We start from the raw sequence: 15,635 nt of genomic DNA on the forward strand, positions 1-15,635 counted from the left end.
TATTAAATGAGTGGTTTTAGAAGAAACCAACAACTATTCAACAATTTTTATTGATTTATTTTCTTAAGGTTACATTGAAAAAGATAAAAGAGGAGGAACTAAAATTTGTCAGCAGCGAAAGCACATTTTGGCCAACATAGCCACGAAACAGGCTTCTTGTTGGATGTTGATGCTTGACGGGTCTTCAAATTATGTTTTTACATTTGTTTGATATCATGAACACCTGAACTGACAAAATCCTGACGTGATATTGTTGTACAGACACATACCCAAAACGACCAGGGCAAAACCCAAGATCTGAAAAACAGAAATGCTGGATTCATTATGACTTATTAAACTGATTTCAGTTCATAAAAGGAAAATTTACTCACAATCAATCTGAAGTATGAGGAATGGGTCAGGGTCAGTGACACCAATTTTTTAAAATTTATTTTCTGAAAGTACCGAGTGAACTAAGCTTCTGGAAATTTTTCACATTTTTTTTTAACCCTGAATGGGAAAGAAACCCTGTTATGAAAATGCCCAAGATAGGACCCTTTCAAAACTATATTTTTGGCAGGCGCTCATGACAGTCAGGCAGGGGAGACAGCGTTTGCTGACTGGCAGAAACCCATTTTCAGGCAGCGCCTTGCAGCATTAGCTCGACTGTTGTCTTTTGATCAGCTTTTTCTCCCTCGGAAATGATTATCTGAACTTCATGATTTTTTTCACAACATTTTACACGTGTAAAACTACATGTGCTACAACATGACCCTGCATAAATTCTTTGCCATTGCCCCATTTTGAATTGATATATAATCAAGAACTACATGTTGATTTACCAACCTGGAGAGGGTGAAATGTTTGCCAACCCAAACAAATACTTGAGAGCCAGACAAAGAGGGTCGGTATGGTTTCCAAGACCATTCTTGTGGTGGATGTCAAATGCTTCATTATGTAAACGCCTGCATAATTACTAAGAGATGTACTTACGACAGCACCTGGAAGAAATAAAAGGGAAAACATCCCTATGAAAAGTACGTACTTTACTGTCTGAAACCATGAATACTTTGAGGCACAACGGAACGCCCTCCTGAAAAATTAGTAAGTATTTGCTACTTACTCTCCAAAGAAGTTCAAATACATTTACATGTAGCCAAATCAGTGATGAAACTAGAGGAACAAGGATGTTAATTGTGATGTTTTAAAATTTCTACACTAACTTCGCTTTTTTGACAGAAATCTTACTAAATTGTTTCATGGAGTTTTCAGGTAAGTTAATAAAAAATAATTCTTCACATGTCAAATTCAATCGATCAAAATAAAAGTCAAGAATTAAAAACACTTAATCTTCTTTGAATAAATTATAGTAGCAAGGAATCGCATTGCTAAGGGTGGTCAGCAAAATTTACAAACGAAACTCCCTAACTTTTTCAGGTTTTGCCAATGCGATTCTGAGATACCATGGAATGATGATTCAGAAGTTGATGTTCTTTCGATCTGACTAGGATACCAACTTGAAGCTATGCAATGGGATACAAATTTCCCTGATTTTTGGGTCATTTCATTCTTCTTTCTTGATTTTTAAAGGGTTTTTAAGATTGGAAAACACACTTTCCTTTAAACATAAGTAGTAGTTAGGGCCTGTAAAAAACACAAGATGACTTCCTTGGAAAAAAACTATGACTAATTATATATTGAAAATTTGAGATCAAAGCTATCTGTAGCTGTCTTGAACAAATTGTTAAAATTAAGCAACATTCAGATAGGTAAGTAAGTTGACAGGAAATTCGTTCAATTTTTCAATGGTTGGTTAAGTTTGAAATTTGATCAACTGGTAAAATAGGGAGAGAGTTTATCCTGCGCCACCTTATTAAACTTAAGACAATTTTGGAATGATTAAATGAAATTTAAAAATCTATGTTAGTTCGGTGAGGGATCTTCCTTACGACATAATTCCTAAAAAAATGCTCTTACCTGCTAGAGCTAAAACGATCAACTTATTATTCCTCATTTGCACGATTGCATCTGGAAAATCTTCTAGAACACTTTGCGCATTATTTGAAAACGGAGGACCGACTTTTACATATGACATGGGAAACATCAATGTACTCAGAATCATAAAGCCAAACGCACCTATAAGTCAAGAATGATTAATTAAATATTGAAAAATAATTTGCTTACCAATTAAAACATATAAGATGAGCTAAACTTTCAGGAAAATAGAAGGATGTAGAATATGGCGGAGAGCATAAGAACTCTCTTCATGGTTGATAAAATTAATTCGACATCTGGATTAGGTACAAATTTAAACATTCTATCATATGTAGATTATTTGATTTCAAGTTTCAAATAGAAGACAATTCCCACAACGAAAATTACTGAAATCAACTCTTAATCAAGGTATTAAAATTTATATTTAGTCATGGTTACGAAAAATTTTAATTTCCAGCTCACAAGAAAAACCAGCAGGCATGTAAATTAGATTGCAAACTATTCAGTTTTGGTAGGCCTCTTAATCGAGTAGTCTTCCTTCGCACTCTAGGTTATCAAAATGTAAACATGTGCAACAGCTGAGCCAAAGTGTTGAGATCGAGTTTGCTATTTTTCCATACCACAGAAACTGTCACTGTAACGGTTGTCATTAAACTCAAGAAGGTCATGGTTTCCTAATGAGTGAGAGTTTGAATTTAGGCAATGAAAAACGGTAAAGCCTTTAATGTAACTTTCAATAATTTCTGTTGCACAAATCGAGTTCTGCAAGAAATTTTGATGAGAAATATGCCTTTATCATAATGATTAAATTTGCACCTTGCCTAGTGAGCCATTGGCTCTTCAGTTGGTGCTGCTACTTTATCCAGTAATGCTGAAAGATTCCTTTTGTGGTGATAAGTACCTAATGTAAGAGGTCATTTGATTACAAAGCAAGAGAACTCCGGGTTTTTCCTTGTTGCATTTTTCTCCCTTAAACTGTTAAAAATATCCCTTTTAGAGCAATCTTTGATCTATTATCTTGAATCTGTAGCAGTCTTCAGCAATGATTATAATTGAAAATATTATAGCTCCTTGACTGCATTCCCAGGTATCAAGAAAAAGCCCTTCAAACTGATGTCTAAATAATCTTACCTTCCCACCCAACAGCTTGAAGAGGAGGAATATCTTTACTGACACAAAATTTTTCCTCATATACCATTTCTATGGCGCGGATCATCGTTGCTAGTACGATCAGAAGATCTCCTATTACCAAACAAAAATTAGTGAATGATGAGTGACGAATTCAGGCAAACAAAAGCCTGCAATAGAAATACATTTTTGAAATTCAAAGTTAGATGGTCATTGAAAAGTAGTGCATTCTACTTCATTCTCCTGAGGGTGACATTTTTAGGGCAATAATTATAAGAAGAGTAAAATATTTGTTTGAGTTCCACCAAAGCATGATAATGTATATTTTCTACGCAAAATTTCTTGTAGAATTTGATTCGGGTAATACAAATTTCTTAAAAGTAACGCATAAGTAGGACATTAAAGTTTTTAGTTTAGACTGGCAACAGGAAATTTGAATTGCCTGCTCACAAGAAAAACGGTTCTCTTTGTGAGTCAAATCTTGCACTATGTTGGTCACAGTGAGCTCTTCAATTAAGCAGTGTTTCTTCCCTACACTGTGTTATTTAAAGTTTAAACAATGTGCAACAACTGAGCCGGAGGACCAAGTTTGAAATTATCTTATTTTCATGCCAAGGAGATTATCACAGCAAAGTTTAGTACGCAATTCGACTCACTTGCAGTTTCGTTTTTTAAAAGCGACAGATTTGAATTCACGCATCAAAAACCATTATATATCTCAGTTAGGAGTTTATTTTGGCATATTGCTGTCCAAATTGTGTTCTACATGAAATTTTACTTGGGGATCATGCATCGTAACGCTTCAATTCGAACCTTGTCTAGTGTCCATTAGACAGCTTCAAATTTGGAAGAATTAAGAGGGAAAATCAGAAGTAAAATTCTGTACAATGACTGAATATTCGAAGACGATACATTTACTTAGAGTATGATGGATTATTAGTTTTTTACCTGTGATGATACTGTTGCTGTCAAGATCGACCATAGAAGAAGATTTCAGAAAGTGATTTGAAAGCCCAACTGTTGTCAAGCCTATGATTGTGAAAAAGATTCCGAGCCATTCTTTCTTACTCACTTCTCGGCCAAGGAAAGCCACAGAGAGGAGTGCAACAAAAACAATTACCGCACCTGTGTTTGAAAGCAAAAATTGGAAAACAGTTTTAAAACAAACCTGAATTTACTTTCACATTGTGACTGTAATTTACTGATGTTTATTATTAAAGCAGATATGGTCATTACTATAGGCTCTCTGACCTTCTAAATTTTCATTTTTTGTCACAGTTTGTTCTACTGTGCTGATTTCCCCGATTTTTGCTGCTATCGACAGATGAACTTAATTATTGTCCCGATTTCCGAATTATAATCCAAATTTTTGTTTATTGCATTATAAAATTGAGAATTCTCTCATTTCAACAATGTAAAAGTTCAATGTCTGTCACAGTTTGTTCTGAGAATCAACTAAGTTGAATTTCATGAATTATGACGCTATCGATAGCCTGTATGAGCCTGTTCTAGTTAGATTATCACACGGCAACCCAGAAAGTGAGCCTTCGAGGGCGATTAAGCTACGTAGCAGCCAGGGGACCTACCCCCTAGTTTTGCTAAGACTGGCTTGCTCCAGAAGTTGGCAGATTTGCAAAAAGACACCTTTTAAATGAAAACATGAAACATTATGGGAGCATGCCAATAATGCTCTGGATGCTCAACTCAAAATTTAGTTTGTATAAAATACTGATTTGAATTAGTATCAATTTTTAACAAGCAAGTGTGGCAGGTGCAGAACCAACACAAAAAATAATGATACTAACCTCGCAACATTTGATAACTAGAAGCATACGTTAAATTCAAACCAATATACATCAAAGAGGTGCCAACCATGTCACAAACGGCAGGAATTATGAATATGAGAGGGTTGAAATTTACAACGTTTTCTTCTTCTTCTCCAATTTTCTTTTTGGCCTGCAAAAAAGAGAGGAATTAAGTTCGAAATAAAACAAGAACTCCAAGGCTTGGCCAGAGTTAAATACAGTTAATTTTATGAATGTCTAACTTGATTAGATTATCTACCGAGTTATTAAAAATAAAATTAAAATACGACTTGAGACCAGCACTCTTCGCATGGTTCTAGGTTCCAATCTCACCATGAGGGAACACGAGACTCATTGTCTTAAGTCCTTGAAAAGGTGTACAAGAAACCAGCCTCTTTGAATTTTGCAGTCATGGGATACAAAGTAAAATTACATGAGCTGTGGAGTCTCACTTAACTTTCCGCTGTCTATGAGCAAACTGCACTTTGCCGTCCCTGTCACGGTAAAAATTACTTCCTCTCCCCTCATATTCATTGACATTAGGTTAGTATTATCAAAAACACTTGTATTATGTGAATCCAAGTATAATGAACTGCACGTTGGTGTTCAACTGCTATTGTTATATTTTTTTTTTTTTTAAAAAAAAATCCTTCCTTACTCATCCAGGATCTTGGAATTTGCTTTTTTAATTTTCCTTTATTTTTGGGGCATTTTGAAAAAATGTTGAAAGTAGACGGCGACTAAACATTGACTGATATTTTTAACTTTCAACTGAAGCTTTAAGAAAATCTCACCTGAAGATGTCTACATGAGTGCGATGCTTTGTACAGTAACAGGCACAAAAATTCTCCAAAGAAGGAGGAACATGCTTGAACAAATGGGTGTGAGAATGATCTCACCTGACCATCTGAGCTTTCAGCATGTAAATGGTCAGCCCACCTGCAAGGAACCAATGAACAATTATTTTACTAACATTTCTCCCGTGTATTTCTTGTGGAAGAGGCAAGACCAGTTTGATGTCATTCTGACTACGATGATTTTGGTTGACTATCTCTTTCATGCAAGGAATCCATGGGTTTTAAAATTAGAGTAAAAAAGAAAATGCTGACGACTTTCATCATAAGATGCTCAGCGAATGAATCAATGATGCCTGAGCAAAGTTTGCTCTCTAAAGAAAGTAAACCTCAGGCTATTTCATCCAAAACATCTGGCTCTGGTGACATCAAATAAAAAATAGAGAGCAATGATTCAGTAAAAAATCAAAGTTAAGTTAAAAACATCTTACTTTGTACTCAAAGTGTTTGCAGTGCTGCTTAAAACCATCAGAGATGCTTGAGTCACATAAAATTTGTTCCATGACATTCTAAATCTGAAAAAAAAAAGAAAAATAGAACACAATAAAGCAAGAGATTTTTTTAACTTAACTCCTTTGGCACGACTTAAAAATATGCTGTAAGAGAGAACAGGTTGCAAATCTTGTAGGAACTCCGATCTTCTAAAACTCACATCACTTCCATGATTTATGGACATTTAATCGACGCCCAAAGAGCAAAACCTTGTACCACCATTTATCATGTTGCAGACTTCTCGTCATACTTTATTTGTTCTTTGGAAAACTAGTCATTGTGACTTCTTAATAGCTTCTTTGAGTTTTCCCCCCGTTGGCAGAATCCTCTGTATAAGTTTCAAGCTATGAAGTCGGCTTGTTTCTATTGGAAAGAATAATATAGGAATGGAAACTTTGAAACACTGCAATGGATTCGAGGTAGTTGGTTTTGCACTTTGACTATAGAAATAACCAAAAAAAGAGATGAGTTCAAAAAGATCTGAAAGGGTTGGTGATGTGATTTCCTATTTTGGAGGGCTGCAAGAAAAATGCAACGAGAGAAAGCTGTCAAAATTCTTAAGAAGTGTTTTAAAATATTCGTTCTTCTAATGTCAATACGCTTTCCATTCAGCTTTTTGTCAACTTTTAACTTCTACGTAAACCAAGAGAAAAATCGTTTTACTCAAGTATGCTCTGAACATGCACATACAGTCTTTTTGAACATAAACAGAAAAAGATTATTTCTTTTTTACTATTAATTCCCCCTCATGTATCCATTTATTTTAGAAAAGAAAATCAGGCTACATGTGCAAAACCTCCATCTCTCATAATGAGGTTGAAACAATATATCGTGATGAATACTGAGAAAGTCATGAAAATTTTGAGATTGTTTGGAGGAAAAAAAGGGTAGAGCGTAGAGGAGAAACTAGAGGTAATAAGAATTGCTAAATTAACTGACATCATTAAAAGTTTAAGAAAGAACTTACAGAGGAGATATTTTCCAGCTACAATTTTTTTCTTCTGTATAGAGGCAGGCTCACACGTTACTACTGTAACCCTTAATGATTGATGATGAGATGACTCATGCTCACAATCCATTGGTAAAAAAACACCTTGATTTAAAATGAATTTTTTCAAGCTCACTCCTTGTACAAGTGAAAAGAGAAGGACGCATCACATGGAAGACAACGTTGGAAAAAATATAAATATAAATTAACATAAAAACAGAATCAGAAGCTGACAAAAAAGAAATTGACACTTTTCGGTCCTTTGTCGAAAGATTATGAGTAATCAATTTTGTATTAATTAGTGTCATTGCTTCTGATAAAACTGGCTACAAACAGATGGGAATTGGATTACAGAGTTTAGTATGTTTATTGCTTGAACAGAGCTGGGTTTCTGACATAAAGGTGAACTTCACAGAGGATTAAGTGAGCAAACTTTTGTATGCTTTAATATTCAGCACTAATTAAGGATGTTTCACAGTTTACCTACTTCTAAATGTTTCATCTTGGAGCAAATGCTGATCCTGCCAATCTTGATAAAAACTTTCCCGCAAGTTTTTTACATTGAATTAAAATGTAAAATTTGCTTTGATGGTAGCTTTAACAGTTCAAATACAAGATATGGAGGGGGGGGGGACTTTGAATGTACCTGTTTATTTAAAAAAAAATTATTATTCGAAAAAATGTATTCCAATTCTCAACTTACAATAATTAAAAGTTTGCTTCCTTACAAAAATAAGATAAGAAAAGTGGAATTTTTGGCTCAAGAACCTGCATTGATATTGGTAGAGAGGGTAGATTAAAATATATAAATTGAGAAACAAATCCAAGAAGGAGCTTAAACATAGTAATCAATGATTATTTCATTAATTTTAAACTGATGATGTGTAAGGCCAATTTGCAAGACAATAATTTCTTAAGACCAATTTTTCATGTTCTAATGTGATCTAATACGTAAAATTAATGTTAGGTATTTGTTGGAAGATACCAATCACTTTAAATGGATATTGATGCTCTTCAAGTTTCATCTAGAGCCACAGGGAAATTCTCTCCTACGGGTACCAACAATGAAAAGGAAGACTTGAAATGTAAGTAAAGAATCCCTCTCTAATCGATTTTTGCTGTCAGAGTCTAGTGAGATTCTCTCAATCTGCAGTGAAAACTGCAGAAACTCCTGGCAAAGGGGGTAAAAACTCCGGCTGAGGTATTTTTTTCCAAATGTGGTGTAGGAGTTCATCAGGTAAACCTTCCAGACTAGGATTTGGAAAGCCATGTTTGTTTAAAATTGAGGCCCGAACAGGAACAGCAATGGCATTTTTAAATCTGATAGAGAGTGACTTCATATTCAAAAGTATGTAATTGTTCTTTGAAGTCTCGATAACATAATTTTGTGTTTTGAGGACTACTGAAAACACACATTTAAAAGAGGAGATTATAGCAGTTACAAGAACATTGTGGTTGTGAGGATCACATAAAAGCTCTATTGATGGCTCTGAGAAGCCTCGTAAAAGGTACTTGTTGGTGTAAACTCCATCACTATTTTTGGAAAAATCCAATTTCAATTCTTTTACAATTCTTGAATCAAAGAACTGTTCACTTCTGAAATTGTTTCCTACTTCAGGTATCTCACGTCCCATTTTGTCAGCAAGATACAATCCACATTCTGCCATTAAAATCTGCAGAAGACCGACCAAAACTTCCGCGCTTGAATGTGCGGTGGAGAGAAGACTCCTAATTGCAGGTGTCATGCTGCTGTTACTGGCTTCTTCTACCATGGACACTGTATTTTCTGAAAAATATGGGGGGAAAAATTAAAACTAGGAACAAATTCATTTCAAACGTACTAAGTATTACTTCATTGCAAAATACATTTCGTGAAAAACCTGATTGATGAACTTTTTTGGAGGCTTTCAAAGGCTCAATTGGTCCTTTCAAAGGATTTATTTTATTTTACTTTAATGATTTTATCTTGAGAATTATGCATTGAATTAGTTTTAATAAAAATAATCATCCTGCATCGCGCGGTTGCCTCTTCTTACCAGAGTTCAGTGTGAATAACGGTCTATTGAGGCAATCCTTGGCTTGTTATAACCTCTACTTATTACATGGGACGTCTCATTCAACTGGTGCGATGCACATTCCAATGGCAAAAAATTTGACCTGCCTCTCCGGAGGGTTTTCAGAGTTTTACCATCCACTCATTTCTCACTCATGACTTATTACTGTTCACATCATTAAAAAAATGATTTTCCTCTCTACCTGCGTCTCTTGGCTGTTTGCTCCTACCATACTTGGAAGTGCATAAACAAATTTTTGCTGATATTCAAAGCTTAAATATTTTGAAAACAGTACATGAAATCTCCAAGCACTCATCAAGAGTTTCATTTGGAGTGATATGGAGAGTAACATATCGACGGTGTAAGTCGGCAATCACATAACTCGGATTGCGACTTCGCAGACTTTCTGTGTTACTTCATTTCTTAAACGGAAAACCACTCATCGGCAATTCTTTAAAACTGCCGTAATTTTCTTTCTCTGTGCGAAGAAAATTCTGCAAGAAGTTCAAGGAATGATGTCAATTTGTTTTCCTTTAAAAAAATAACAGAGATTGAGATTTTCAGACACCGCAAACGAGATATGTGATTGCGGACTTACGCCGTCGATAAATAATTTCTAGAAAATTTGACTGAAAGACGATTTGCATGAAGGGTTTACCTACCACATCTTTCATTATATAAGGACCCTGAAATACCAAAAACCCACCTTCATTTGAGACAACTGTGGGAACAGTGTTGGTCATCAATGGACAAGAGGAGGTGTCTGCCATGGTAGGTACACAATTTTAGAAAATTTGGGCACTGGTTGTCTTTATATTCAAGGGAAAACTGAAAAATAAAGAAAAAGGCTATTTTAGGTAAAAATCAAGACTGCTTTAGGTACTGAATATAAGTTATCATTTGACACCTCAAATGTTACCAGTCTGTCAGAAGCTGTAGGTAAAAAATTAATTGTGAGGATGACGAACTTACAAAATAAGTTGTCAATCGTATGGAATCTTACATTGAAATTGAACTAAATAATTATTCCTATCATAGAATGGACAGATATCAGTTGTCTCACAGACTGATGTGATGGTGCAGCAGTCTTTGGTGATGAAGTTGCTGGTACTTCTAGCAAAAAAACTGCAAGGAAGTTCAGCGATCACCATATTCAGTACTGAGCAGTTTTACAGAAATCTGATTGTTGGAGAAATAAATGACTTAGATTGGCATTATGACCTTTCAGAATTAGGAGGGGCTGATGAATTAACACACTATATCCTGCCCATTTATAACTTGTAAAGGAAGGCAATGCTGAATCTAAGTGACGTTGGGTGAGATTAGAGACCGAATGACTTGCGCTTCATATTCGGAGGCATGACTGCGAGAATGGGTACCTTCAGTTGATAAGCAATGTAGTCATGATACAAGAAAGACTAGTTGAGTTGACAGTTGATGCAAGACTCACGCATTGAAATAATGAGGGCAAATAATACCTGAAGTTTAATTTACCTGGTAGACAATGATTACACTAAAAATCTGTACCTGAAATCACTTTCGCACTTGATCAATTTCTGTTGTTCTTTTGTTTTAGGACCTGTGTGATATTGGTCTCAGTAACGAATTAGAAGGAGTAACTTTTAATCGCACAAAGATTAGGGTTTTCAGGACAGATTTCACGGAATAAAACAAAAAAAGCTACACCAAAACAAAACGAGCGTGCAGTAAATGGAAAAATGGAAAAATACATGATTAAAGATAAATTGTTCGATTGTCAACATAGGCAACACTGCTTTGTTATGATCAACAAGAAAACTTTGAGGTTAGGTTCAATTTCCTTATCTACAATTTTATCCCGGTAGGAAAACGTGATTTAATGCTCCTAACATCATAGTTTGTTTCCACTCCTTGTATTATTTGACAAAATCTTAACTGTTACTTCTTCCCAATGGAATGCGAGGACTTTTTAGAGTTTCAGGTCAGTAGAATTGCTGTATTGGCTTTTGTCATGTCTCTGATGATGCACACGGTGGAGTAGATAAGTTCATGAGGGAAATTAGGGACACGAGAAGTTTTTTCACTCCATCCGCAAGTGGTATTTTGATTTTTCCTCTTCGTTCTGTCTCTTCATTTGTCAAAGAGAAGCTTTTCCTCCTGAGGCAAGAATGAGTAAGAAGGGGCTGTGTTCTTTCTGCTCATCTAGTGGTATATGCTCCAATCACTGTCTCATCGTCCGTCGACTGGCTGGCATTTGAGTCAGTGAGTAAAAGAGAAAGAGACTAGAAAGCAGCATTGTGTCCTCCGTGTTTCTTTTTACTCATGCTGTTCATGGGTCATTCAAGTAAAAGAGAGGGAATATTACAGACCACGTCACTGCGTTAATGACATTTGTTGTGCCCTCTCCTCTCAATTTTGGAAGTAACTCCGTATTCTCAGGCAAATCTATCTCTAGAATTATAATGGCGTTAAAATTTCATTCAAATAATTTTAATTCTAGTTCCTTAAAGTTCATCCTTTTTGACTCCCGTATAGGGTTGCAGCCCTGGCTTTGCTCAGAGGAGTGTCTAAGAGAGGGGCAAAACTCAAAATGATCACTGAAGGTGTGAAAAGTCACCGTAAGTGATATAATGAAGTATAGTTAAATAAGTGACAAAGCTAAACAGAGGGAGTTGCTGAACATGCTCTTCTATCTTACTAAGAAGTAAACAAAAAAAAGAAGTTCTTTTATCTCATCAACTGTGGTATTTTTGGCTCAGCCTCTGAATAAAAATGTGTCAGATCAGTCTTTGTTCGCTATCTTATTTTTCTCAGCATTATTATTACCTCTTAATTATTATTTTCAGCCTTTGGATTTGTTTCCACCGTCTGACAACTGTATTTCTAAAATTCTTGTTTTGTGAGTCCTCCTGCTCCCTCCTCACAATTTTAGGATAATGTGTAAAATGGAGCTGGAATAATCTGTTTTATTAGATACCAATGTCCATTGGATGTGTAATTCTGTATTAATATTAGTTTGTTTACTTCACAGGACATAATAAAAAAATTACGCGATGTTGACGATATGATAGTCTATGCTCTCAACAATTCTACTCCTGTGGCTTCTTTCAGAAATGATAAAGATCCAACAAAAATGTGCAAAGAACTTTTCTCAACTGTAAGTATAAGTAAGGATACTTAAATTTCAAAATTCACTAATCCGCATGGTAAATATTGTGGCTGGTTTTAACAGTCCTCTCAATTTGCAGGTTGAGCCAAGAGTCATGATTTGAAGTGAAATGACTTCGGTGCCAGGATGATTGTTTCCACCTAATATGAGCACTGGAAATAATTGGACCGCTTTAAATAGAAAGGAACCAAGCCACATCAGCTATTGCCAAATATAATCAGGCATTTTCATTTTATACATGAAAACGGTTGTGCGGATTTTCGTGCAAATTTCAGTGAACTTTCTCTACAGTACAAAACAAATTTCTTAAAATTTTCAAAGGAATTCGCACAGACGTTCTCTTGTAAAAAATTAAATTGTCCAGCTTTGGCAATAGCTGATGTGGCTTGGTTCCTTTCTGTTAAATGTGGTCCAATTACTTGTGGGACGTTACAAAGCAAACTATTTCGGACCATTTGGAAAAGATATTTCCTAAAGCTAATGGTTGGTGTCATTTGACTCTGTTTGTATTACTTGCGAGTTTACAAATGAATGCTTAACAATTTTGTGGTTGCTTTTTGGATACAGAATAATGAGCAGTATCAAGTTAGTTTCTTTTGACAGCTGTCAAAAAAATATTCTTTGTTATTTGGCAAAACACGAAATAAAAGTAAAATGGCGTTAGTTTTAACATATGTTTAGCCATGTAAGTGTTTATTGCATGTGACCGCACATGGAAAACTGGACGTAGATTCCCAAGAACTCAAAAACAAGTTACTGACACTTCAGCACAGACAAGAGGTCTACAAACATTTTTGCATAAAATTCACTTGAAAATGTATAATCTAATCAGAATTTTGGGGGTTTGATGTTGAAAATTCAAAAATGTTGGTTTTAATTAAAAGCTGTATAAAATCATGTGAAATAATGTGGCTTGTTCAGGGTACGAAATTGTTGTAGAAATATAAGACAACTTTATCATATACTTACTTGGTATTTTGTTTGTTTTTCTTCCTCAGCTCACAAAAAACTACGAAACGAGAGAGGGTAAAATCAAAGGATGCGTTCACATAACAGCAGATAAAGTGAAAGAACTGAAGGAACTGAAAGATCAAAAGCCTGACGATTCAAACCTGATTAAAAGACTGAAGAAAGAGCAAACCAAGGTATTTATTGGTTTCTGTCATGAATTTTAATGAGTTTTTTTTTTTTTTTTTTAAAGGTAAAAAAATCGAAGTATCAGTCATTTTAAGTAAAACTCATCCAAGATTATATTTTGTCGATTGATTAAAGACTGGAGCTAATTTTTTTGCCTCAATATACAAGGTATAAGCACATGTGTGCCACTCTGTCATAATTTTCCCCGAATTTTTTCAATCTTAACGCATTTCCTTATTATAAGGTGATTCCTCCATCCAGGATACCCAATTACCCAACCATGGAAACTTCTTGCTAATTTTTGGTTTGTACCATAAATTTTTGGTGTCATGAATTTTCTTCTTTTTTCATCATCCATCTATAATTATTTTTGGACCTCTTTAATCAACATTTCGTGTTGTTTCTGTGAGTTTTTTTTAGCTGTATTTGATACTGAATTTTTTTTCATTTCAGCTGAGACTGCTTCAGACTGAAGTAAATGTCGAAGAAGTCATCAGGGAAAGGACGTTTCGTCTATTCCATGAGCGTTGTCGTGAATTTTATAGACCACCCACACTGCCTTTATGATGTTGCTCTCTATCTGGAAGAAGAGCGGTGCTCTCATCTTAGCCATTAAAACTAGGAAATTGTATTTTCGTCTGAATTTCTAAGTGTAAGTAGGAAATATGTAATATTCAGAATTTCGAGTTCAGACCACTGATGTTTGGTGAAAATCTTGATTTTTAATTGTAATTGAATAGATAGTTTTTAACAACAGAAGTGCAAGCTGCAACAACTTTCAGGTCAACAAATCTCAGAAGGTTCTGTTTAAGTTACACAGTTTTGGGAGTCTTGAAGATGAGTGTTGCTATGTCAATCTATCATCAATAATGGTCCAAGTTCCCAAAAGTTGATTGGCAGAAATTTAATTTTTTATTTCTGACACTTAAGTACTGTGGTATATTCCATTATAATGCTATTTTTCTGATGCTATACCCACTAATCTAGCTTTGATCGCACTTCACCCAAACAATATGCCGTATCTAACTTAATTTTCGATCTTACGGCACTTGGCCCATTATTGATGATGTGTCCTCCGTAAAATGGTATGAAATATTTGAAATTTGCCCATCTGGCAATGATGCACTTTCCAAATTCGGTTGATAAGAGTGGCCTGAGGGAAGAAATATTTTAACATGGGCTCTGTCTGAGCTTACGCTCCTGTTGGCGCAGTTTTTTTGTTGTGTTCAATCAATATTTTTATAGAATATGTTAAAATTGAAATATTTTCGTTTTCCTCAACCAACTTTGACTCTTCATCATCCATCCTCATTTAAAAATCATAAAAATCTTGAATATATTTGTGTAATTTAAGTCCACGCAATGCGTTCTCTTTGTGCAATGCATCATTTGGCTGCGGTCCAAGTAACCTCTTACTTTCCAAAGTTTTTTATCAAGAGCTGTGGGTTTTCTCACCTGTTAAAGAAAAATTGAAGTGGACTCCTTCAATTTCTTTTTAGAAAATAACAATTAAAAACTGCATACTATTGTCGAAAATATCAAGTATACAATTCCCCAGTAAATGCATGTCCTCTGAAAATTGATGCCTAGCTAGTACAAGTCTGAAGAATTGTCAGATCATTTGCTGGTTCATAGATTTTTTTATATTTTGTAAATACTTCAGAACAATCATTTAGTTGTTTTTGATTAAACATTTTTCTTATTTTTTCTGAGACCTTGTCTTTTCCTACTTTCAATGCCAGTCTCCAGGGACCTGCTTTGCAGATTCTTCAAAATTGTATTCAAGACACGCACAAGAGAAGATTACAAAATTAGGTATTCATTTCTAAGTTTCTGCTCAAACCACAGGTTTTTTGCCCCACATGATTTAATTTTAATTAGTGATCTTGAGCAGGAGAAGGACCCCAGTGTAGAAAAACTAATCGCCGAGTCAATGGCACTGCCAAATAGAGGAGTGCTTGCAAAAATGTGTGCGCATAACATGAAAGCTGAAGCCTAAGTTATATCAGATCAATGTTGTCGGATCAAAAGAATAAAACTGTGAGAAAAAGGCCA

General features: G+C 35.0%; 3 protein-coding genes across 7 annotated transcripts; 1 reads left to right on the forward strand and 2 right to left on the reverse strand.

Annotated features, from left to right (window-relative positions):
• Nucleotides 1-36: 36 nt before the first annotated feature.
• On the reverse strand, nucleotides 37-7,475 carry LOC109038425 (solute carrier family 35 member F6). Of its 2 annotated transcripts, XM_019053468.2 has the most exons (9): nucleotides 7,221-7,468; nucleotides 6,193-6,276; nucleotides 5,702-5,846; nucleotides 4,908-5,058; nucleotides 4,051-4,227; nucleotides 3,106-3,216; nucleotides 1,957-2,115; nucleotides 826-980; nucleotides 37-297 (listed from the first exon to the last, which is right to left on the reverse strand). In XM_019053468.2, the coding sequence occupies exons 2-9, from the start codon at nucleotides 6,267-6,269 to the stop codon at nucleotides 214-216; spliced, it is 1,059 nt and encodes a 352-aa protein (XP_018909013.1). In that variant the 5' UTR covers nucleotides 6,270-6,276; nucleotides 7,221-7,468; the 3' UTR covers nucleotides 37-213. The 2 variants fall into 2 exon arrangements, with proteins under 2 accessions (XP_018909013.1, XP_018909019.1); XM_019053474.2 differs by lacking the exon at nucleotides 3,106-3,216 and having other exon boundaries at nucleotides 7,221-7,475.
• LOC109038440 (uncharacterized) lies at nucleotides 6,271-10,927 on the reverse strand. The gene is made up of 4 exons (XM_019053483.2): nucleotides 10,790-10,927; nucleotides 10,002-10,123; nucleotides 8,684-9,027; nucleotides 6,271-6,276 (listed from the first exon to the last, which is right to left on the reverse strand). The coding sequence occupies exons 2-4, from the start codon at nucleotides 10,063-10,065 to the stop codon at nucleotides 6,271-6,273; spliced, it is 414 nt and encodes a 137-aa protein (XP_018909028.2). The 5' UTR covers nucleotides 10,066-10,123; nucleotides 10,790-10,927.
• Nucleotides 7,538-15,292, forward strand: Ccdc58 (Coiled-coil domain-containing 58). 4 transcript variants are annotated; one of them, XM_072296733.1, is made up of 6 exons: nucleotides 7,538-7,664; nucleotides 8,209-8,326; nucleotides 10,872-11,099; nucleotides 12,306-12,431; nucleotides 13,442-13,588; nucleotides 14,034-15,292. In XM_072296733.1, the coding sequence occupies exons 4-6, from the start codon at nucleotides 12,339-12,341 to the stop codon at nucleotides 14,145-14,147; spliced, it is 354 nt and encodes a 117-aa protein (XP_072152834.1). In that variant the 5' UTR covers nucleotides 7,538-7,664; nucleotides 8,209-8,326; nucleotides 10,872-11,099; nucleotides 12,306-12,338; the 3' UTR covers nucleotides 14,148-15,292. The 4 variants fall into 4 exon arrangements, with proteins under 4 accessions (XP_072152834.1, XP_072152836.1, XP_072152840.1 ...); XM_072296735.1 differs by lacking the exon at nucleotides 10,872-11,099; XM_072296739.1 differs by lacking the exons at nucleotides 7,538-7,664; nucleotides 10,872-11,099 and having other exon boundaries at nucleotides 7,926-8,326.
• The last annotated feature ends 343 nt before the right edge of the window (nucleotides 15,293-15,635 follow it).

The sequence above is a fragment of the Bemisia tabaci genome, chromosome 1, assembly GCF_918797505.1.
Source record: "Bemisia tabaci chromosome 1, PGI_BMITA_v3".
In the NCBI taxonomy this organism is placed as follows: Eukaryota; Metazoa; Arthropoda; class Insecta; order Hemiptera; family Aleyrodidae; genus Bemisia; species Bemisia tabaci.